Here is a 22,450-nt window from a genome sequence, read left to right as displayed (position 1 = left end):
GGGAGGGGAGCGCCGGCGCCGCCATCTTTGAAGCGGGCGGGTTTCGCGACGTTCCTCGACGGGGCAGCGATTCCCGGGGGGAAAGCGGGGAGAAGATCGGGATGAGGGGCGGGATCGGTGTCCGCCGGGAGCGGGGCAGGCAGCGCCGGGAGCGGGGCAGGCAGCGCCGGGAGCGGGGCGGTGCGGGAAGGGACGGGCAAGCGGCCGTGCCCGGACGCAAGATGGCGGCGGCGGCCTCAGCGGGGCGGGGCGCGCGCGGCGGGCGCGGGAAGCGGCGGGCGCGGAGCTGCCGGGAGGGACCGAGGGCGCTGAGGGAGACCGAGAGGGACCGGGAGGAACCGAGGGGACTGAGAGGAACTGAGGGAGATCGAGAGGGACTGAGGGACACCCGCCGCCACCATGCACGTCGTGAAGCGAGGTGAGCGCTCCCCCCGCCCCGGGGTGCCCCCGCTCCCCGGGGGTCACGCACGGTACCGAGTGTCGGGGATGGGGGCACCGTCCTGCCTAGGGCACCCCGGTGTGGGCATGGGACCCCGCGGGTTTAGGTGTCCGTCGTGAAGGGGAATCCCTCCCCCGTTCTGGGGTTCTCTCGTGGCGCATGGGAGGATGGGCTCCCTCTGCTCTGGGGGTCCCTGCATGGCAGCCAAGGTAAGCAGATGGGAATGCCCCCATTTTGGAAGGGGAGGTCTCTCCTGAGCCCTCCTCAGCTCTGGGGTACCTTGTGGCACATGGTGTGAGGGATGAGCCCTTTGGCTTTGGGGTCCCCCTCATGGCACCCGCAGAGAGCAGGGGGTGTCCCCCTCTCTTAGGAGAGTCCTGCATGGCGGGATGGGACCCCCTCAGCTCTGACGGCCCTGCCGGGAGGAGAGGGGCTCTCCTCAGCTTTGGGGGAGCCAGAGCCAGAGAGCTCCCCCAGGCACCAAGGGTGAGGGACGAGAGCTCTCCCTTTGGGTCCAATGGGCTTTGGGCTTGGTCCCCACCCCTCTGGTCCCAGGGGTGCTGGGGGGTGACCCTCGGCTGGGTCCCCACCCTGGGAATAATGGGGTTTGTTTGGGGTCCCACCGCAGTTTGAGGTGGGAATTCTTGGGGTGGAGGAGGAGCTGCCCCTTTCCTTGTACCCCAGCCAAACAGGCTGGCCCTGGTGATTCCCACACCCCATTCCCCACAGGAGGGGCTGAGCAGGGGCAGGCTGTGCTGTACTGGTCCTTACTGGGCAGCACTGGTGTGGCTGTGAGGGGCAGGCTGTGCTGTACTGGTCCTTACTGGGGCAGTCTGTGCTGAACTGGTCCTTACTGGGCAGCCCTGGTGTGGCTGTGAGGGGCAGGCTGTGCTGCCTGGTCCTCACTGGGGCAGTCTGTGTTGAACTGGTCCTTACTGGGCAGCACTGGTGTGGCTGTGAGGGGCAGGCTGTGCTGCCTGGTCCTCACTGGGGCAGTCTGTGTTGAACTGGTCCTCACTGGGCAGCCCGGGTGTGCTCTGTCCCCAGACGGGCGCCAGGAGCGGGTCATGTTTGACAAGATCACGTCGCGCATCCAGAAGCTCTGCTACGGCCTCAACGCCGACTTCGTGGACCCCGTGAGTGCCCCTGCCCCAGCCCGGCCTCTCCTGGGCAGGAGCCGAGTGGGATCCCAGGCAGGAGTTCCCGGCGTGTCCTGTGTGGGTTTGAGGATTCCTGTGGGTCCCTTCCTGCTCAGGGTGTTCTGTCATTCCATGAGCTCCTGGCAAACCCATCCAGAATGTGTTGCTTGTGATTTTCTGTGTTCTGAGGGGTTTTGCTTCCCAGGTGGAGGGGAAAATCCCTTTTCCTGCCATAGATCTCTTTTCCCTCAAGCCTTGGGGAAGCCCTTGAGCCCCTGGTAGTTAAAAACAAAGAGTTTTGTTGCTCCAATTCCAATATTTTGGATTTGGTAGGTTGCTCCCAGTGTCAGTTGGCAAAGCTGCAGCAATGCCACATGGAAGCAGTTCTGGGTCCTGTTCTGGTCAAACACCAGGACAGAATTCCCTGCCATTGCCACATCCCTGCTTGGTGTTCTGAGCTGACTTGGGGTGGGCATTGATCCCACTCATGGAGGCTTCTCCTTCCAAAGCCTGTGCCCAGGATGGCTCCCTGTTGGATTCACTGATGTCTGTGAGATTTTTGTGCAGGTCTCAGACCCAGTCTGGCCATTTGGAGTCACCAGTTAAGGCTCTTCCCATCTCCCGAGTTCTCATGCTCCATTCTCCCGTCTGAAATTCCACCCATCAAACAGTTGCCACTGGTCCTGTACCAAAAGTCTTTGTGAGGGACAGCAGGAGGAGGACACTGGTGACTTGGTGACCACAGCATGAGGTGTCCTCCCTTGCCTGAAAGGACTGGGAGATGAATCTGAGGACAGAAGTCAAATTCTGAGTCCTCCTGCCTCCTTGTGCCCCTGAATTCTTATTTATTCTACAGTCCTGTGTGACCTCTTTTCCTGGAGCTCAGTTTCTCCTTTGGGACTGGGATCTGCTTGTGCCAGGAGCTTCCCAGGCCAGCAGTAACCCTCCCAAAGCCTGTGCCAGTGTTCCCAGGGAGGCAGGAAATCTCACGGGTCGTGCAAAAGTAGCAAAGGTTGACAAAGGTTCAGTGGAGATTGGTCAGTCCTACTGCCTGGAAGCCGTCCTTACACACAATCCCAAAGGGTTGGGGTTGGAATGGAATTTCAAGCCCACCCAGTGCCAGCCCTGCCATGGCAGGGACACCTCCCACTGTCCCAGGCTGCTCCAGCCCCAGTGTCCAGCCTGGCCTTGGGCACTGCCAGGGATGCAGGGGCAGCCACAGCTGCTCTGGGCACCCTGTGCCAGGGCCTGCCCACCCTGCCAGGGAACAATTCCTGATTCCCAAGAGCCCATCCAGCCCTGCCCTCTGGCACTGGGAGCCATTCCCTGGCTCCTGTCCCTCGTCCCTTGTCCCCAGCCCCTCTGCAGAGCATTCCCAGCTCTCCCAGTCTGGTGTTGCAGTTTGTCCCCTCCTCCCGCCCAGCCGGCGGTGCCGTGGGCACTGGGGTCCCTCTGCACTGGGAGCACTGGGAGCACTGGGAGCACTGGGGCTCCTGACCAGGCCTTTCCCCCCTGCAGGCACAGATCACCATGAAGGTGATCCAGGGGCTCTACAGCGGGGTGACCACGGTGGAGCTGGACACGCTGGCCGCGGAGACGGCGGCCACGCTGACCACCAAGCACCCCGACTACGCCATCCTGGCCGCCCGCATCGCCGTCTCCAACCTGCACAAGGAGACCAAGAAGGTCTTCAGTGGTGGGTGAACCTCTGCAGCTGCTGGGGGACACAGGGAGAGGGCTGGAGCACAGAAACGTGGGGATCTCTCACGTGTGAGCTCCCGAGGGCCCAGGCTGGCTGAAAATGCCGTGCAGATGAAAGCCACGGGCCTCCCAGGGCAAATGGAACTGCCTGGGTTATGAGAAGCAGTGTAGAAATGGAATGGTGGAAAATGGATTGACATCAGCTTGCACCCACTTGCCTCCCTGTTTGTTTTTTCAGTGGGGTTTTGACAGAGTTTGTGAGAGAAGTGGATTGTTCGGGGTGGCAGTGCTGGCAGAGGAGCAGTTGTGTGTTTGAAGGGCTGGAGGGGTCATTTCCAAGGATGGGCATTCCTGCCCTGTCCATCCCTGGATCCAGGTGCTGCAGGGCAGGCCTGGACATGTCCTGTTCACGTCCCTTTCCCACAGATGTGATGGAGGATCTCTACACCTACATCAACCCTCACAACGGGAAGCACTCCCCCATGATCTCCAAAGAGACCCTAGACATTGTTCTGGCCAACAAAGATGTGAGTACTGGGTTTTTCTCACTTCTGAACTACTGCACTGAATTTTGAACACTTAAATAATTTCCTTTTCTTATTTTTCAAGCAAGCCGTGTTTGTTCTAGGGTAAAAAAGCCAACACAGAAACCAGTGCAGGGCATGAGTGGAGAGTGTAAGAGGGGATGTAGGAGTTTTCTTCCTCCATGGATGTTTTTGCAGTAAAATTTGTTTTCTTGGAGGTTCCCATTGCCATGATCAGCACAAATAATTAATTTGAGAAAAAGTGCCTTGTGCTGGGGCAAAGTGAGGCAGCAGGGGAGGGAGAGAAGAGATTTGGGTTCAGTTTTCAGGTCATTCCAGGTCTGTGTTCTGACCAAGAAGTTCCTTTTGTCCTTTGGTTCTGTTTCATTTTTTTTGTCCAAATAGATTTCAGTAAATCCAGCTAAAAGCTGGGTGCCAAAAGGTTGTTGGAGCTGTGTTTTATTGTTTTGAGGGAAGTGCTGCTCCTGCATCATTCCTGTGCCCTGGTGCCCCTCACACCCCAGAGCTTTGGGCCAGGAATGCCAGCAGGGATGAAAACTGTGACACCTTGTGAAATTCAATTCTGTTATTTCCTGCCAGCGCCTGAACTCTGCCATCATCTACGACAGAGACTTCTCCTACAACTACTTTGGCTTTAAGGTAAAGAGCACATTGCTCCTGGCTCTGTTGGGAGGATGGGAATGCTTGTGGAATTGTGTGGACTGGGCCCAGGGGACACAGGAGGAGGTGGGACAGCAGCAGGGCTGTGAAGGTGAGGGGCCCTGCACAGAGCAGCTGCCCACGGGGATAACTCGTGGGGTTTTCCTGCTGCTGGAATATTTGAACTGTTGGGCTGTTTCACGGCAGATCACACTGAGTGTTGTTGGATGCCATCCCTAAAGGAATTACTCTAACCCTTAATGAGCCCTAGAAGGGGTTTTTGCCTTTCCCATTGTTCAGTGAAGCCATTTTCTCCGTGTGTCACCCCACACGTTTATCCTGTCCCCACAGCAGCCCCGGGGGCTCTGCTGCCCTCACCCAGCTTTGCTCTGGGTCTGACCTGGGTTAGGGCTCTGGAGGGCTCCACTGTCCACAGCTCTGGGCACTCCAGAGAGGTCCTGTGAGTCCAGCACAGGGTGGAACCTCGTGCTCCTCACTCTGTAACCCAAAACAGTCTGGAACCTTCCAGTGGATTTGTGTATTTTCAGTCATTAACCATCTCATTAAGCTCACAGAGGAGGAGCAGAGTGCAAGGGTGCTGAAGCCTGAGATGAGGGGTGTGGAGATGATTAAGTTTGGAATTAACAGGGTTTTTAAAAAAAATTAAATCTGCCTATCTGCTAAAATCCATTCTCTCTTTTAAAGACTCTGGAACGTTCCTACTTGCTGAAAATCAACTCCAAAGGTAAGGGCTGTTCCTAGTGCTGAGCACTTCTTAAAATATGTGAGTTAGCTTAAATGAAATTAAACTAAGTTTAGGTACTCTGCTGTCAGTGAGGCAGGCCCTTGGCTTGGGACACCAGGAGGGTCAGAGATTAATTATAATGTCATAAAGCTGAAACATAATTGGATTCTGGAGTGCATATTTGGTTGGATTTAACTGTTAATACAGGTGGGGGTTTTCCCTCCTCCATGAGGGCAGTTGAGCCTTGGAGCACATTGTTCCTTGAGTTTTTCAAAGCCTGATGGGATGAAGTCCTGAATAAACAGGCCTGGTGCTCTTTGAGAAGGAGTTGGGCTGGAGAACTCAAGTTCTTCTAACCCAAATCACTCTGATTCCATGAAAACTCTGGCTCCAAGTGTCCCCCTGCAGTGTTTGGGGCTTGTTGCTGTGGCCTCTGTGGCTGTCACATGGAATCTTCTTTCTGCCTGCCTTTCTGGGAGTGCCTGGTGGGTGAGAGGCTGGGCATGCCCCAGCCGTGTGCCTTGGCATCCCAAAATCCCTGGGCTGATCTCCAGTGTGGGCAGCAGGAAAAGGGGGCTTGGGCCCCTCTGCCCCACTCAGGTGAGACCCCACCTGCAGAGCTGCCCCAGCCCTGGAATTCCCAGCACAGGGAGGACGTGGAGCTGCTGGAGAGAGGCCAGAGGAGGCTCCAGGATGAGCAGAGGGCTGGAGCAGCTCTGCTGGCAGGAAAGGCTGGCACAGCTGGCATTGCTCAGCCTGGGCAGGAGAAGCTCTGGGCTGAGCTCAGGGTGGCCTTGCAGGGCCTGAAGGAGCCCCAGGAAAGCTGCAGAGAGACAATTGCCAAGGGCTGCAGGGACAGGAGCCAGGGAATGGCTCCCAGTGCCAGAGGGCAGGGCTGGATGGGCTCTTGGGAATCAGGAATTGTTCCCTGCCAGGGTGGGCAGGCCCTGGCACAGGGTGCCCAGAGCAGCTGTGGCTGCCCCTGCATCCCTGGCAGTGCCCAAGGCCAGGCTGGACACTGGGGCTGGAGCAGCCTGGGACAGTGGGAGGTGTCCCTGCCATGGCAGGGGTGGCACTGGGTGGGCTGTGGGGCCCAAGGCAGCCCTGAGTTCCTGTCTGTGTGTCCCTGCAGTTGCTGAGCGTCCCCAGCACATGCTGATGAGGGTGTCCGTGGGCATCCACAAGGCCGACATCGACGCTGCCATCGAGACCTACAACCTGCTCTCGGAGCGCTGGTTCACCCACGCCTCGCCCACGCTCTTCAACGCCGGCACCAACCGCCCCCAGCTCTCCAGGTGCTGCCCCTCTCCTCTCCCCCTGCATCCTGGGCAGGGCAGGGGCTCGGGGTCACACCTGCTCAAGGGAGGCGCTTGCACGGCCTCTGAAAAGAGCAGCTGAGCTTCTGGGGGTGTTCTGTGGAGTTCTGAGCAGCTGCTGTCAAGTTTTAGCTGTTTCTGGGGGAAAACACCCAGGTTTCTGTAAACCCTAGAGATAAAGGGAACCTTTGCATGGCTGTATCCTGTTGGGAAGTTCTTGATGTCCATAGGCTGCTGCAGGTTACCAGAGGAATCCTGGGAATTTTTTTCTAAAAGCAGCAAGCAAAAGTGATAGGTTTATGATACCATATATATGAGGAAAAAGGTCATATTTTATTAAGGTTTGTATCAGTGTATTGGGAAAAGGTTCTTCCCCCAGAGGTGCTGGCACTGCCCAGGCTCCCCAGGGAATGGGCACGGCCCCGAGGCTGCCACAGCTCCAGGAGCCTTTGGGATGCCCAGGGTGGGATTGTGCAGGACCAGAAACTGGACTCTGCTCCTTCCAGCTCAGGATATTCCATGATTCTCTGATTAAAGCTGTTTGATAGCACAAGGTCTCAGCAGCACAAGTATTGCTCCTGATGTTTTCTGTTTTGTCCTTTATCCCACGCCTGTGGAATTGCTTTGTGGGACACGCTAAAGGTCCCGTGTTTGCCCTGGATTTTGCAGCCTAGCGAAACCCTTAGGGGTTTTCCTTCTCATGTTTCCCTGCTGAACCCCTTTGTTTCCTTCAGCTGCTTCCTGCTGTGCATGAAGGACGACAGCATCGAGGGCATCTACGACACGCTGAAGCAGTGTGCCCTCATCTCCAAGTCTGCGGGGGGCATCGGCCTCGCCGTCAGCTGCATCCGCGCCACGGGCAGCTACATTGCTGGGGTGAGTGCCAGCACAGCACACTGCTGCTGCCCCAGGAAAGGCCTCCTCTCTGCCTGCCAGACCCGTGCTGCCCCAGGAAAGGCCTCCTCTGTGCCCCCAAACCCGTGCTGCCCCAGGAAATGCCTCCTCTGTGCCCCCAAACCCGTGCTGCCCCAGGAAATGCCTCCTCTGTGCCCGCCAAACCCGTGCTGCCCCAGGAAATGCCCCCTTTCTGCCCACCAAACCCGTGCTGCCCCAGGAAATGCCTCCTCTGTGCCCGCCAAACCCGTGCTGCCCCAGGAAAGGCCTCCTCTCTGCCCGCCAAACCCGTGCTGCCCCAGGAAAGGCCTCCTCTCTGCCTGCCAAACCCGTGCTGCCCCAGGAAAGGCCTCCTCTGTGCCCACCAAACCCGTGCTGCCCCAGGAAATGCCTCCTCTGTGCCCACCAAACCCGTGCTGCCCCAGGAAATGCCTCCTCTGTGCCCGCCAAACCCGTGCTGCTCTCACTCACCTCACACTGCACTCAGCCTCCCTCAGTTGGCCTAAGGCAGGAAGGTTGGTTTTCCTCGGTGTTTTGGCTTCCTAACAGGAATCCTTACAGAAAGAGGCTCTTATTCCACTGTTTGGTCAGACAGTTCCAGTGTTTATCTGTTGGCAGAGACTTGTGCACCAGCCCTTTGCCTTTCTGTGTCTCCAGCTGCCCCAGACCATCCGTGGATGTGTTTGGGGTTTCTTGTCACAGAGTGTGTAAACCCTGCAAGCCTTCAGGTGACAGAATGTAGGGGGAAGAAGTTAGGAGGAGTATTTTATTAACTCTGGGACACATAGCTGATATGTACGTTTTTGTCAGAAGAAGTGTGGGGAAGGGACCAGGAATATTTGGTGGTGATCAGTGTAAGAGCTCTGCAGATGAGGAAAGACCCACAGGAGGTGCAGGCCAGCCCTGCAGGGAGCTGCATTTCCTGATGGTTCTCCTGTGCCTCTGCAGACAAACGGGAATTCCAACGGGCTCGTTCCCATGCTGAGGGTCTACAACAACACCGCCCGCTACGTGGACCAAGGTGGAAACAAGGTACCTCAGTGAGGGTCCAGAGGGGACAGGGTACCTTAGTGAGGGTCCAGAGGGGATGAGGTACCTCAGTGAGGGTCCAGAGGGGACAGGGTACCTCAGTGAGGCTCCAGAGGGGATGAGGTACCTCAGTGAGGGTCCAGAGGGGACAGGGTACCTCAGTGAGGGTCCAGAGGGGATGAGGTACCTCAGTGAGGGTCCAGAGGGGACAGGGTACCTCAGTGAGGGTCCAGAGGGGACTGAGTACCTCAGTGAGGGTCCAGAGGGGGCAGGGTACCTCAGTGAGGGTCCAGAGGGGGCAGGGTACCTCAGTGAGGGTCCAGAGGGGGCAGGGTACCTCAGTGAGGGTCCAGAGGGGACTGAGTACCTCAGTGAGGGTCCAGAGGGGACTGAGTACCTCAGTGAGGGTCCAGAGGGGATGAGGTACCTCAGTGAGGGTCCAGAGGGGACTGAGTACCTCAGTGAGGGTCCAGAGGGGACTGAGTACCTCAGTGAGGGTCCAGAGGGGATGAGGTACCTCAGTGAGGGTCCAGAGGGGACTGAGTACCTCAGTGAGGGTCCAGAGGGGGCAGGGTACCTCAGTGAGGGTCCAGAGGGGGCAGGGTACCTCAGTGAGGGTCCAGAGGGGGCAGGGTACCTCAGTGAGGGTCCAGAGGGGACTGAGTACCTCAGTGAGGGTCCAGAGGGGACTGAGTACCTCAGTGAGGGTCCAGAGGGGATGAGGTACCTCAGTGAGGGTCCAGAGGGGACTGAGTACCTCAGTGAGGGTCCAGAGGGGACAGGGTACCTCAGTGTGGGTCCAGTGGGGACAGGGTACCTCAGTGAGGGTTCAGAGGGGACTGAGTACCTCAGTGAGGGTCCAGTGGGGACAGGGGACCTCAGTGAGGGTTCAGAGGGGATGAGGTACCTCAGTGAGGGTCCAGAGGGGACTGAGTACCTCAGTGAGGGTCCAGAGGGGGCAGTGTACCTCAGTGAGGGTCCAGAGGGGACAAGGGACCTCAGTGAGGGTCCAGAGGGAGCCTCGGGCCATGGGAAGGTACCCACACTGGGAAGGGCTGTCCCATGAACAGCAGGGAGCTGATGGAGCAGTTGTGGGTGACACAGATCACAAAAGGGCCTTTTCCCCTTGTGTTGGTATCTGGTGTTCCCCGGTGTTGCCCCCAGTTCCCAGCTGTTTGGGGTGTTGTGGGCACTTGGAGCAGGGCAGGAGGTTTCTTTCCAAGGCCAGTTTGTTCTGATCCAGATTGTTCCGTGTCCCAGAGACCTGGGGCTTTTGCCATCTACCTGGAGCCATGGCACTTGGACATCTTTGAGTTCCTGGACCTGAAGAAGAACACAGGGAAGGAAGAGCAGCGAGCCAGGGACCTGTTCTTTGCACTCTGGATCCCTGACCTCTTCATGAAGAGAGTGGAAACCAACCAGGTTGGTTACACACGGCCAAGAACTTGGCTGGTGCAGAAAAGGTCTGGTAGTGGAGGAGCAGGTGAGCAGCCCTGCAAGGAGCTCAGGAAGGGCTGCAGAGCTGCTTTGCTCCTTGTTCCTTCCAGGACCTTCCTGGAAGAGCTGCTGCACCTTGTTTGAGAACTTGGCTGTGCAGCTGGAGAGTGGAGCTAGGCAACTCCAGCTTGGTGTTTTGTTTCAGGGCTTAATCTTACAGCCCATGCCTTGTTCTTGGACTCTTGGGCTGTTTTGACTCTGGGGTTTCCTTAAAGCATCAACCTTTTCTCAGTAAATTGTTTTTCTTATGCCTGTTTGTATTTCACAGAATCTTAGATTGGTTTGGCTTGGGAGAGACCTAAAATTCATCTTGTTCCACTCCTGCCATGGCAGGGACACCTCCCACTGTCCCAGGCTGCTCCAGCCCCAGTGTCCAGCCTGGCCTTGGGCACTGCCAGGGATGCAGGGGCAGCCACAGCTTTAATTAACAGAGTGCCTGGAGATTTCCTCTGAATATTTTTTCCCCTTACAGGACTGGTCCTTAATGTGCCCAAATGAGTGTCCTGGCCTGGATGATGTGTGGGGAGAGGAATTTGAGAAGCTCTATGAGAGGTAAGAAGAGTGAGCAGAGCTGTCAGGGCTGCCATGCTCTCCCAGAGCTGCCTGTGTCCCTGGGCCGTGGCACAGGTTTGTGAGGGGCTCAGAGGTGGCCACAGGGCTCGTTGTCAGGTGGATAAAACTGTGAGGATGGGGATGTGTCCTTGACACTGTGAGCTGTCAGGGTGGAGCTGTGTGTGAGGGACCCTTTCAGCCTGTTAGAGGGACACTGTCCCTGTTAGAGGGACATCCCAGTGCGTGGCTTTGTGTGGAATTGCTGTGGTGAGGGATTTATTTCCCTTAAACAAGGACAGTGCTGCTGCCCTGCTGTGAGGGCTCCCAGTGCAGAGCTCAGCAGTGAGGAGGCCTTGGCTGCCCCGAGGGGTTGAGGGCACTCCCTGCATGCTGGGCTGTGGGGCTGACGGCTCCGTGTGCGTTGCAGCTACGAGCGGCAGGGCCGCGTGCGCAGGGTGGTGAAGGCCCAGCAGCTCTGGTACGCCATCATCGAGTCCCAGACCGAGACTGGCACCCCCTACATGCTCTACAAGGACTCCTGCAACAGGAAGAGCAACCAGCAGAACCTGGGCACCATCAAGTGCAGCAACCTGTGCACCGAGATCGTGGAATACACCAGCAAGGACGAGGTGGGTGTACTCCCGGGGCAGCTCTCTGGGAAGGGAGCAGGCACCTGAGGAACTTCTCACCTCAGTGCTCACAGCTCTTCACTGGCTGTGGGTTCCCTTCCCGCTGCTGTGGAGGATTTGGGATGGCACAAGACACCCTTCAAAGGGAAAGCAGCAAGGACAATTCCTTCCAGCCCAGACCCTGCTGGGATTCTGTGTGAGTCTGGTTTCCAGGCAGTAGGACTGCCCAGGGCAGGATTTTTCTGGTCACACCAATTTCTACTGAACTTTCCTGAGTGGTTGTTACCTTTTGCACAGCTTGTGACGTGCCAGAGGACCGAGGGTGCACTTTGGCAGCGTGGCAGGTCCCCTGGCGGGTTGTTTCTGTGCAGTTTGGGGCAGAGCTGTGTGTCCCTGGCCCGTGCCCAGTGGGTCCCTGTGTCTGCCCACAGGTGGCCGTGTGTAACCTGGCCTCCATCGCCCTCAACATGTACGTGACCCCCGAGCACACCTACGACTTCAAGAAGCTGGCTGAGGTCACCAAGGTCATCGTCAGAAACCTCAACAAAATCATTGACATCAACTACTACCCTGTGCCCGAGGTGAGTGCTGGCCTGGGAGAGGGCTGAATCCTGCTCAGAGCAATCCCAGGGCAGTCTGAGACACAAGGAGTCACAGGGGACCTCCACAGACCTGTTGGAGCTCTGTGAACAGCCTGTTCCCGGTGGGACCTGTCAGTGCCTGCCTGAGCTGCAGCCCAGAGCAGTTCCACAGGGAAGCAGTGGTAGGAGAGCTTCCCACTCTGGTTCTGCCACTGGAGTTTTTTAGTGTGTGAGGATTTCCGTGAAGCACAGACCAGTGCTAGGAACAGAGTGGGAAGTGGAACAGAGAGAAGGATCCTGGGAAGATTCTGAGAAAGAGTAACTCATTTTGGTTGGTTTTACAAGTCCCTGAGAGGGGGGCAGCCAGGTGGGGGTCAGGCTCTGCTCCCAGAGAGCAAGGAAAAGGACACGAGGAAATGGCCTTGGACTGTGCCAGGGAAGGTTTAAATTGAACATTAGGAAAATAGCAAGAGCTGTCCAGCCTTGGGACAGACTGCCCAGGGCAGTGATGAAGTCCTCATCCCTGGAGGGGATTTAATATCCGTGTGGATGTGGCACCTGGGGACATGGTTGGTGGTGGCCTTGGACTGCTGGGGCACAGCTGCACTTGGTGGGCTCAGAGGGATTTTCCAACCTCAGTGATGCTGTGATTCTGCTCTGTTAAATGTCTTCATTTATCAGAATATGCTGAGTGTTCACTCCTCAATCCTGCCTCCCTTTGCTGTGTTAAACAATCACAGTCTGTGCCAAGGTCTAACTCACTCTGGGCCTCAGCAAGCAGTGGCAGGAGGGAAGGTGTCGATGCAGGGCTCGTGGCTCGTTGAAGCAGGAGGCTTTGCTGCCTTCCCAGCGGGTCCCCAGCTGTGCTGTCCCCGCAGGCAGTGCAGGAGGGAAGGTGTTGATGCTCATGGCCTGTTGCAGCAGGAGGTTTTGGTGCCAGGGCCCTTTCCAGCTGTGCTGTCCCTGCAGGCAGTGGCAGGAGGGAAGGTGTGGATGCAGGGCTCGTGGCTCGTTGAAGCAGGAGGTTTTGCTGCCTTCCCAGCGGGTCCCCAGCTGTGCTGTCCCCGCAGGCAGTGCAGGAGGGAAGGTGTTGATGCAGGGTTCATGGCCCGTTGCAGCAGGAGGTTTTGCTGCCAGGGCCCTTTCCCCAGCTGTGCTGTCCCCGCAGGCGGAGCGCTCCAACCGGCGGCACCGCCCCATCGGCATCGGCGTGCAGGGCCTGGCCGACGCCTTCATCCTGATGAGGTTCCCCTTCGAGAGCGCGCAGGCGCAGCTGCTCAACCAGCACATCTTCGAGACCATCTACTACGGGGCCCTGGAGGCCAGCTGTGAGCTGGCCAGGGAGCAGGGCCCCTACGAGACCTACCAGGGCTCCCCGGTCAGCAAGGGGGTGAGTGCAGGGCTGGCACGGGAACAGCTCTGCAAAGCTGGTCCTGTGCCTGGCTGGTGCAGAGACCCGCAGGGACCTGGTCCATGGCCAGCTGGAACTGAGTCAGCCGTGCCTGGAGCCAGCAGGGACATCCCTGTCCAGGGGACACCAGGGACATCGCCGGCCAGAGGGAAGGGACTGTCCCACTCTGCCCTGGGCTGGGGCAGCCTCACCTCCAGCGCTGGGGACACTTCTGGGTGTCTCAATAAAGGATCAGAAGCTGTTGGAAAGAGTCCAGAGCAGGGACAGGGGATGGGAAAGGGTCTGCAGGGCCCCACGAGGTCACTGGGGCAGCTGAGCCTGGAGCAGCCTGAGGTCAGAGCTCCCCGGGGCTGCAGCTCCTCCCGAGGGCAGCGCAGGGACAGCTCCGGGCTCTGCTCCTGCCACAGGGACAGCACCAGGGAGCGCCTGCAGCTGGCCCAGCAGGGATTGGGGTTGGATTTTAGGGAAAGGCTCTTCCCCCAGAGGTGCTGGCACTGCCCAGGCTCCCCAGGGAATGGGCACAGCCCTGAGGCTGCCACAGCTCCAGGAGCCTTTGGGATGCCCAGGGTGGGATTGTTGGGGGTCTGGGCAGGGACAGGGTGGGATTGGATGGTCCCCGTGGGTCCCTACAGCTCAGGATATTCTGTGATTCTCTGATTAGAGAAGACAAGCAGCCTCAGCCTGTGCTGGCTGTGCCCTGAAGCAGTCACAAGATGGAGTGTTAGGTCATACCAGAGCTTTACTGAGATCTAACTGGAGAGAATTGAGAGGAATAACAGATCCATTTCCAATGGGATTTATAAAACATGGAGAAAAGAGTGCCCTCTCTAATTTGGACCAAACTGTGTTCCTCAGATCCTTCAGTATGACATGTGGAATGTCACCCCCTCTGACCTTTGGGACTGGAAGGCTTTGAAGGAGAAGATTGCCAAGTGAGTAACCCTGCATGGTTTGTAGTTGCTGTCAGATAAAACCCAGAGTGGCCTGGGTGAAGAGGACCTCACAGTCCATCCAGTGCCAGCCCCTGCCATGGACAGGGACACCTTCCACTGTCCCAGAGTGCTCTAAGCCCCATCCAGCCTGGCTTTGGATATGAATTTATCTGTCCACTGAGAACCAAAGGCGGGGTCCAAGTGTGAAAACAGCCCCGTATTTCTTCTCCCCCAGCAGATCTTTCCTCTGAGCTGTATTTTGGGTGGCTTTCTTTCATTTTTGTGGTTCCAAGGCCGAGGAGCCCACCCTCACTGCTCTGCATTAGCTGAGCTCTAATTTCATTTTGGATGCATCCAGCAGGAGGATTTGTGTTCCCATTAAACAAACGTAGTGAGGAGTGAGCCTTGAGCTGGCCTTGGGGGCTCTTCCCTGCTGCCAGGGAACATCCTGAGCCTTGAACACCCTGAAGACAGGAATCACTGAGGTGTGAAGTGCCTGTCATGAGCTAATCCTGTCTGTTTGGCTCTAATTTTTAAATGTGATAAATCTGTCCCCTGTCCTGTGTGTGGAGAGGTTTCAGCCTCCTCATGGGCTGCTGGTTCAGCTCTGCCTCAGGGCTGTGGGTTGTGCAGGGCCTGGCAGATTGTGTTCCCTGCACCCCATCCTGTGCTTCATTTGGGGAAGCCTCTGATGAGAGATGAGAATAGCAAAGCCGCCAGTTCCACTTCACTTGTCCCCAGTGCCAGTTCAGTGGGGCTGCCCTTTCCCTGTGAGCGATGGGAGGCTTTGCAGGTTACCCCGGGTTTCCCAGCCCGGATTTCCTGGCTCTCCTTCCCTGCCTCCCCTGGCTGCAGCTGCCTGACTTTGCCTGTTGTCCCCAGATACGGTGTCAGGAACAGCCTCCTCATTTCCCCCATGCCCACGGCCTCCACTGCCCAGATCCTGGGCAACAACGAGTCCATCGAGCCCTACACCAGCAACATCTACACCCGCAGGGTCCTCTCGGGGGAGTTCCAGGTGAGCTCTGGGGAAGAGCTTTGCTCTTTCCTCGCTTTTTGTGGCTGAGGGGGACAAGGGGAGGCCTCACACCTGGGGGCTCAGTTCAGCTGGGTGTCTGTGTCTGAGCACCAAGGGACCTGGAGCACTGCGTGCTGCAGGAGTCCAGCTCTGTGTGTTCCACCATGGAATGGGTGAAATTATAAACAGGTGCTGCTTTTGGCTGGGAAAAACCTTTGTGGGGCCTCGGGGTGGGCTGCAGGAGTAACTGCTGAGGGGGGTTGATGTGATGGAAGGGACATGGGAAGAGTGGCTGAGACCAGTCCTGAGAACGAGCTGTGAAGCCCTCAGGGGTCTGAAGGGGCCATGGAAGAGCTCCACAGGCTCAGAGGGGTCTGTCAGGAAAGGGAGTGAAGCCAGTTGAGTTCTGGAGGCTGGACTTTGCAAAGACCCCTCTGGAGACAGGGGGAGGCTGTCCCTGTTTGGGAGGTGTGTCTGTCCCCTCTGGGGTGTCTCAGTGCTCTCCGTTCCTCCTGGCTGCAGGATCACCCCACACAGGAGTGGGGAGGTGGGACAGGATCACTGCCCTCCCTCCCTGTGTAGGGCAGTGGCACAGGGAGCCCAGTCCCAGCAGGAAAAGGTGGCTGTGTTTTCTTCCCACTACTCAGCCTGCCCCTGTCCTGTTCTTTCTCCTCCTGACATCAGTCTTGATTGTTTAAACCTTCTTTAGGAGCTCAGGTTGTGGCCAGTGGCCCTACAACAGCATGAGCTCCCCTTTTCCCACCTTTTGGAGTTCCTCATGCAGGGCAGTTCCATGCAGCCCCCTTTCTAATTTGCCATGTCCAGCAGAATCCCAGAATGATCCTTAAAGATGATGGATTTCCAGGCCCTGCCATGGGCACAGACACTTCCACTGTCCCAGGCTGCTGCAAGCTCTGTCCAGCCTGGAACAATCCCAGGGGTGAGAGTCTGTCAGGAATGTGCAGGATCTTGTTCAACCATTTAAAAACCTTTGGCTTCTGCCCCTGGCAGGTTGTGAATCCCCACCTGCTGAAGGACCTCACGGAGAGGGGCCTGTGGAACGAGGAGATGAAGAACCAGATCATCGCCCACAACGGCTCCATCCAGGTACAGAGCAGGGCAGGGGCTCCTGCCAGGCACGTCCTGCTCCTTCTGGATTCCCACTTCCCAGGAAGATGAGAAAGGGGTGATTTCATAGCAGGGAGTGTCCTGAGCTGTAGGGACACACAGGGACCATCCAGTCCCACCCTGTCCCTGCCCAGACCCCCAAGAATCCCACCCTGGGCATCCCAAAGGCTCCTGGAGCTGTGGCAGCCCCGGGGCCGTGCCCATTCCCTGGGAAGCTCTGGGGAAGAGCCTTGCCCTGATCCAGCCCGTCCACCTGTAACTGCTGAGGGGGAGCTGAGGGTGTTTGCCTGTGTGCTTGGAGCTTGCAGACACAGGATGTCCAGAGTAGGCCACCAAGTTGTCAGAGGGATGGAGCACCTCTCCTGCAAGGAGAGGCTGGGAGAATTGGGATTGTTGAGAAGGCTCCAGGGTGACCTAACTGTGGCCTTCCAGGACCTAAAGGAGCCAGCAGGGAACATGGAGAGAGACTGTTTACAATGCCTGGAGGGACAGGAGCCAGTGAATGGCGTCCAGTGCCAGAGGGCAGGGCTGGATGGGCTCTTGGGAATCAGGAATTGTTCCCTGGCAGGGTGGGCAGGCCCTGGCACAGGGTGCCCAGAGCAGCTGTGGCTGCCCCTGCATCCCTGGCAGTGCCCAAGGCCAGGCTGGACACTGGGGCTGGAGCAGCCTGGGACAGTGGGAGGTGTCCCTGCCGTGGCAGGGGTGGGATGAGGTGAACTTTAAGGTCCCTCCTGACCCAAACCATCCTGAGATTCTGTGTTTGGATTCAGGGACAGAGCTCAGCTGTACAGGCTCAGTTCCAGTCAGGATTGCTGGAGCCCAGCAGTGACTGAGGAATTCCATGTTATAAATAGGGATATCTGGACAGTCAGTGCTTTCCACACTGGAAAACTCCTCCTGTTCCTTGCAGAACATCCCTGAGATTCCCGATGACCTGAAGCAGCTCTACAAGACCGTGTGGGAGATCTCCCAGAAGACCATCCTGAAGATGGCTGCGGACAGAGGGGCCTTCATCGACCAGAGCCAGTCCCTGAACATCCACATCGCCGAGCCCAACTACGGCAAGCTCACCAGCATGCACTTCTACGGCTGGAAGCAGGTGCAGCAGGGCTGCTGGCCCTCAGGGGGCTTCCCTGGGGCTGGAGGTGCTTCCACACACACGGGAGGCTTCACTGGGGCTCCTTCCACACACACGGGGGGCTTCACTGGGCTGGGGGTCCTTCCACACACACGGGGGGCTTCACCTGGCGCTGGGGGTCCTTCCACACACACGGGGGGCTTCACCTGGGGCTGGGGGTCCTTCCACACACACGGGGGGCTTCACCTGGGGCTGGGGGTCCTTCCACACACAGGGGGCTTCACCTGGGGCTGAGGGTCCTTCCACACACAGGGGGTTTCACTGGGGCTCCTTCCACACACACAGGGGGCTTCACCTGGGGCTGGGGGTCCTTCCACACACAGGGGGCTTCACCTGGGGCTGAGGGTCCTTCCACACACAGGGGGTTTCACTGGGGCTCCTTCCACACACACAGGGGGCTTCACTGGGGCTGCGGTCCTTCCACACACACAGGGGGCTTCACTGGGGCTGGCGGTCCTTCCACACACACGGGGGGCTTCACCTGGGGATGGGGGTCCTTCCACACACACGGGGGGCTTCACTGGGGCTGGCGGTCCTTCCACACACACAGGGGGCTTCACCTGGGGCTGGCGGTCCTTCCACACACACAGGGGGCTTCACCTGGGGCTGGGGGTCCTTCCACACACACAGGGGGCTTCACCTGGGACTGGGGGTCCTTCCCCACAAATGGGGCTCCACCTGGGACTGGGGTTTCTTCCCTACAAACAGATCATTAGCTGGGGCTGGGTTCTTGTTCCCAAAAACAGGGGCATTATCTGGGACTGGGGACTTGTTCCCAACAAATAGGGGCAGTACTTGGGACTTGCGGGGCTTGTTCCTAAAAAACAAACCCCAGCTGTACCTGGGGCAGGGGGGCTTGCTCCCAGCAAATGGGGCCTGGTGAGTTTGGCACACAGGGCCTGCTAAGCCCTGGCAGAGTTGGTCTCAGCGGTTCTGGCAGGGCAGACGGCCGTTCCCTTCCAGGCATCCTGCTCTCCCTGGGGTGCCTGCAGAGCTGGGGTGGCTGCCTGCTCTCCCTGGGGTGCCTGCAGAGCTGGGGTGCCTGCCCTGCTGCTGCAGCCTGAGGCTCTCCGTGTCCCTAGGGCCTGAAGACCGGCATGTACTACCTGCGGACAAAGCCCGCTGCCAACCCCATCCAGTTCACCCTCAACAAGGAGAAGCTGCGCGAGAAGGCGTCCAGGGAGGAGGAGGAGAAGGAGAGGAACAAGGCAGCCATGGTGTGCTCCCTGGAGAACAGGGACGAGTGCCTGATGTGTGGCTCCTAAGGGGTGCCCACGGCTCCGGCACAGCCGTCCCGCCTGGCTGGAGCTGCCGGCATGGGAGTGCCTGGAATAACGTGAGGATGCTGGGGCTGGGAGGGGGGTGGTGTAGCTTCCCCATCCACAGGGATGGGCCACATGGATGGGGTGAGCATTGCTTTAGTAGCTGGGCTTCCCAGGGATTTCTGTGCTCTGGCGTGGCCTTCCATGGAACCCTGCAGGCAGGACAGGGGACAGGGAGGTGCTGTGCCACTCACAGGTGTGTCCTGGGCACTCCAGACTGTGCCTTGCAGTCCCCAAAGACTGTTCTCGTGTCCCAGAGGGAGCAGCAGCCCTGGCTGGGAACCCCCAGGGTGGGTGTGCTCAGTGCCTGCCAGGGCACAGGAGCAGCTGTGTCCAGCTGACACACCCGCAGTGTCCCCACCCTGCCACAGCCTCCTCCCACTGCTGCTCCCTCTCCTTGTCCCCTCCTCTGGCCTTTCCAGAAAGCCTTTGGAAGGAGCAGATGGGTGGAAGGGGTGTTGCTTCCTGGGCTCTTCTCCCTCAGCTGGTCGGGGCAGAGCCTGGCACTGGCTGAATGTGGGGCCAGGAGAGGCAGAGCTGCTGCCCTGCATTTTATTCTGCATTAAAGTCACTGGTTCAGTCTACTTGCTCAGGCAGTTTCCTGGCAGGGGTGCCAGTACTGTCCTTGGCCACAGGTCAGGTGCCATCTTGTGAGGCCACGTGCCACTGGTGAGGGTCACCTGCCATCTCTTCAGGGAGCTCCACTTCTCCACCCCAGGTAGTTCTTAGATCTTTTCATCCTCTTACCAGTTTACTGCTCCTGTTCTCACTCCCTGCTGGAACTCAGTGGGGCTTCAGGCAGTTGTGCAGTATTTATTGAACCCATGAACCACAACCCACCCCAAACCCAACCTCAATAAAGCAGGGAATGTCCAAGGAGTGGCTGGTGCTGTCCTGGAACACTTTGTGATGGAAAATGAGCGTCTGTGCAGACGGGCTGGTGCTGTTTGTCCTGCTGCTTTCCATGGGGACATGGGGACACAGAGACACGGAGACACTGTCCCTGTGCACAGCTCCCTGGCAGGAGGGACAGCCAGGGAACCGGGCTGTGCCCCGGGGGCATGGGAAGGGGGAACGATCTCGGGCAAGTGCTGGGGCTGTCCCTTCACTGAGCCCCGGTGCCGGTTCTGTTCCCAGCACTGAGCCCGGTGCCGGTTCTGTTCCCCGCACTGAACCCGGTGCCGGTGCCGGTTCTGTTCCAGCACTGAACCCCGGTGCCGGTTCTGTTCCCCGCACTGAACCCCGGTCCCGGTTCTGTTCCCCGCACTGAACCCGGTCCCGGTTCTGTTCCCCGCACTGAACCCCGGTGCCGGTGCCGGTGCCGGCGCGGGTCCTGCAGTTCCTCGCGGCGCCGCCGGGTGGCGCTGGTGGCGCGGCCGGAGCAGCACCGGGGCCCCCCGTGTGTCCCGGGCTGTCCCAAACGTCCCCAGACGTTCTCAGATGTCCCCAGACGTTCCCAAACGCCCCCAAACGTCCCCAAGCCTTCCCCAAGTCCCCGAAGCCCCGGGCCCGGAGCAGGCTCGCTGTGGGTCGGTCCCGGTTCCCCCTCGCGAGCTCTGCCGTCTCCCCGGTATCCCCAAGGGTCCCGCTGCTCCCCGGGGAGCCCCGGCAGCACCGCCCTTCTCCGGCTCCGCTTCCCCGGCCGCCCGGGGCACGGGGATGCTCCAGTTTTCCTCGGGCTTGGAATGTCTCCAGCCCCGCCGCTGTCCCCGGCAGCTCCGGCTGTCCCCGCACACCGGGGGCACTGCGGGGTCCGGGGCACCGCGGGGCTGCGGGCACAGCCTCACCGGAGCTGCAGCCCCCGGCAGGGGAACGGGGAACGGGAAACGGGGAACGGGGCAGGAGACGGGCACGGGGGACAGGGCAGGAGAGGGGGAACGGGATAGGGGCACTGGGGAAAGAGCGCAGGACACTGGGGGACAGCTCGGGACAGCTCGGAATGGGACAGGGCCACTGTCCCTAATAAGACAGAGGGGAGAGGATGGGACAGGACACTGGGGGACAGGATAGGGCACTGGGTGACAGGAGAGGGGCTCTGGGGGACAGGACAGGGCACTGGGGGATAGCTCGGGACAGGGAGGAATGGGACAGGGGCACTGGGGAAACAGGATAGAGGGGAGAGGATGGGACAGGGCACTGTGGGCACAGGACAGGGCACTGTGGGGACAGGACGGGGCACTGTGGGGACCAGACAGGGGCACTGGGGGACAGGGTGGGTTCTGGGAGACAGGATGGGGCTCTGAGGGACAGGACAGGGCACTGTGGGCACAGGACGGGGCACTGGGGGACAGGACAGGGCTCTGAGGGACAGGACCGGGCACTGTGGGCACAGGACGGGGCACTGGGTCCTTGCTGGTGCGTTCCTGGGAGCTTCGTGCCCAGGCTCTGGGGTCGCTGGGGCGGTCCCATCTCGGGCAGGGATTCGCCGTGCCCGGCTTGGGCTAAATTCCGAGGAGCCCCTGAGCCAGGAGCATTCTGCAGGTTCCCCCAGGTGCTCCCCAGGTTTCCCTCCCAGGTTTCCCTCCCAGGTTTTCCTTGGGACCCTCTCCAGGCTGCCGGTGGCCGTGCCAGCAGCCCAGTGTCCCCAGTGTCCCCAGCTTGCCGGGACGTGCCTGGCGTGGCCGTCAGGCTGCGCTGCTGCTCACGGATCCGCTCCTTCCCTCGGCTCGCTCGTTATCCCAGGTAACGCGGTTCGGGAGCCTGGGAAGAGCTCCCAGCCCGGGAAAAGGGGATTTTAGCAGGAATCCTGTTACCTGTGTCCCTGGCTGAGCCTCTGGAGTTGCTGGCTCGTGGAAAATGCTGGCTTGGGTTGGTACGGAAGTAACAGGAGATAAAAATAAAAGAAGGATTTAATGGAGACAAATCTTCAATGTCTTCAGGAGAAACGCTGAGGAGCTGGAGCGTGTCCAGGGCAGGGAAGGGAGCTGGGAAGGGGCTGGAGAATTCCTGAGGGAGCTGGGAAGGGGCTGGAGAATTCCTGAGGGAGCTGGGAAGGGGCTGAGGCTGGAGAAAAGGAGGCTCAAGGGGGACCTTGTGGCTCTGCACAAGTCCCTGACAGGAGGGGACAGCCGGGGGGGCCGGGCTGTGCTCCAGGAACAGGGACAGGAGGAGAGGGAACGGCCTCAGGCTGGGCCAGGGGAGGCTCAGCTTGGGCAGCAGCAGGAATTTGCCCATGGAAAGGGAGCTCAGGCCTTGGCAGGGGCTGCCCAGGGAGCTTTGGAGTGCCCATCCCTGCGGGTGTCCCAGGAAGGGCTGGAGGTGGCCCTGAGTGCTCTGGGGTGGGGACAAGGTGGGCCTGGGGCACAGCTGGGATTTCCTGGGCTGGGAGGGTTTTTCCAGCCCAGAGATTTTGGGATTTTGTGATTTTGTGGTCTGTGTCTGCTGCTATGACATATCCAGCAGCAAACACTGGAGGGAAAGGCTGGAAGTAACTCAATTGTGATTTCTTTTCTGGATGTGACCATTTTTAGGCACTTAGAGGAGCAGACTCAGGTTTATTACAGTTTATTGGATCACAGTTGTGCTCCCAGCAGCAATTCCCATTCAAAGAACAAACCCACCCACCAGGCCTCTGCTACAAATCCACCTGGCACAAAGAGTGAGGAGCTGAAATAGAGATGGAGAATGGGGAGATCTCCATGTTTCAGGGAGCAGGTGGGTCTTCAGAGGGCAGGAATGTTCCCAGCTGGAAGGGTCTCACCTCAGTGTGCCATTCCTGGAAGTCAGAGCGAACAGTTCTGGAGAAAATTCCTCCTGCAGAATGAATAAACCACAGTAATGAATACAAACATTGTA

General features: G+C 58.8%; 1 protein-coding gene across 1 annotated transcript; it reads left to right on the top strand.

Annotated features, from left to right (window-relative positions):
- Positions 1-241: 241 nt before the first annotated feature.
- RRM1 (ribonucleotide reductase catalytic subunit M1) lies at positions 242-19,534 on the top strand. Its single transcript, XM_063393325.1, has 19 exons — positions 242-418; positions 1,487-1,575; positions 3,097-3,274; positions 3,706-3,806; positions 4,404-4,463; positions 5,169-5,208; positions 6,341-6,503; positions 7,259-7,400; positions 8,367-8,450; positions 9,708-9,869; positions 10,417-10,496; positions 10,924-11,125; positions 11,557-11,706; positions 12,875-13,096; positions 13,973-14,049; positions 14,932-15,067; positions 16,079-16,174; positions 17,106-17,294; positions 18,416-19,534. The coding sequence occupies exons 1-19, from the start codon at positions 400-402 to the stop codon at positions 18,596-18,598; spliced, it is 2,373 nt and encodes a 790-aa protein (XP_063249395.1). The 5' UTR covers positions 242-399; the 3' UTR covers positions 18,599-19,534.
- The last annotated feature ends 2,916 nt before the right edge of the window (positions 19,535-22,450 follow it).

The sequence above is a fragment of the Prinia subflava genome, chromosome 3 (assembly GCF_021018805.1).
Source record: "Prinia subflava isolate CZ2003 ecotype Zambia chromosome 3, Cam_Psub_1.2, whole genome shotgun sequence".
Lineage (NCBI taxonomy): Eukaryota > Metazoa > Chordata > Aves > Passeriformes > Cisticolidae > Prinia > Prinia subflava.
Note: the sequence above shows the minus strand (reverse complement) of the source record. Positions and strands in the feature narration are given on the sequence as shown.

Excerpts from the sequence above, each read along its gene's own strand:
- RRM1 (XM_063393325.1), top strand. Across the intron at positions 8,451-9,707 it reads TGGACCAAGGTGGAAACAAG|AGACCTGGGGCTTTTGCCAT; the intron begins GTACCTCAGTGA and ends TCCGTGTCCCAG. Across the intron at positions 13,097-13,972 it reads GCTCCCCGGTCAGCAAGGGG|ATCCTTCAGTATGACATGTG; the intron begins GTGAGTGCAGGG and ends TGTGTTCCTCAG.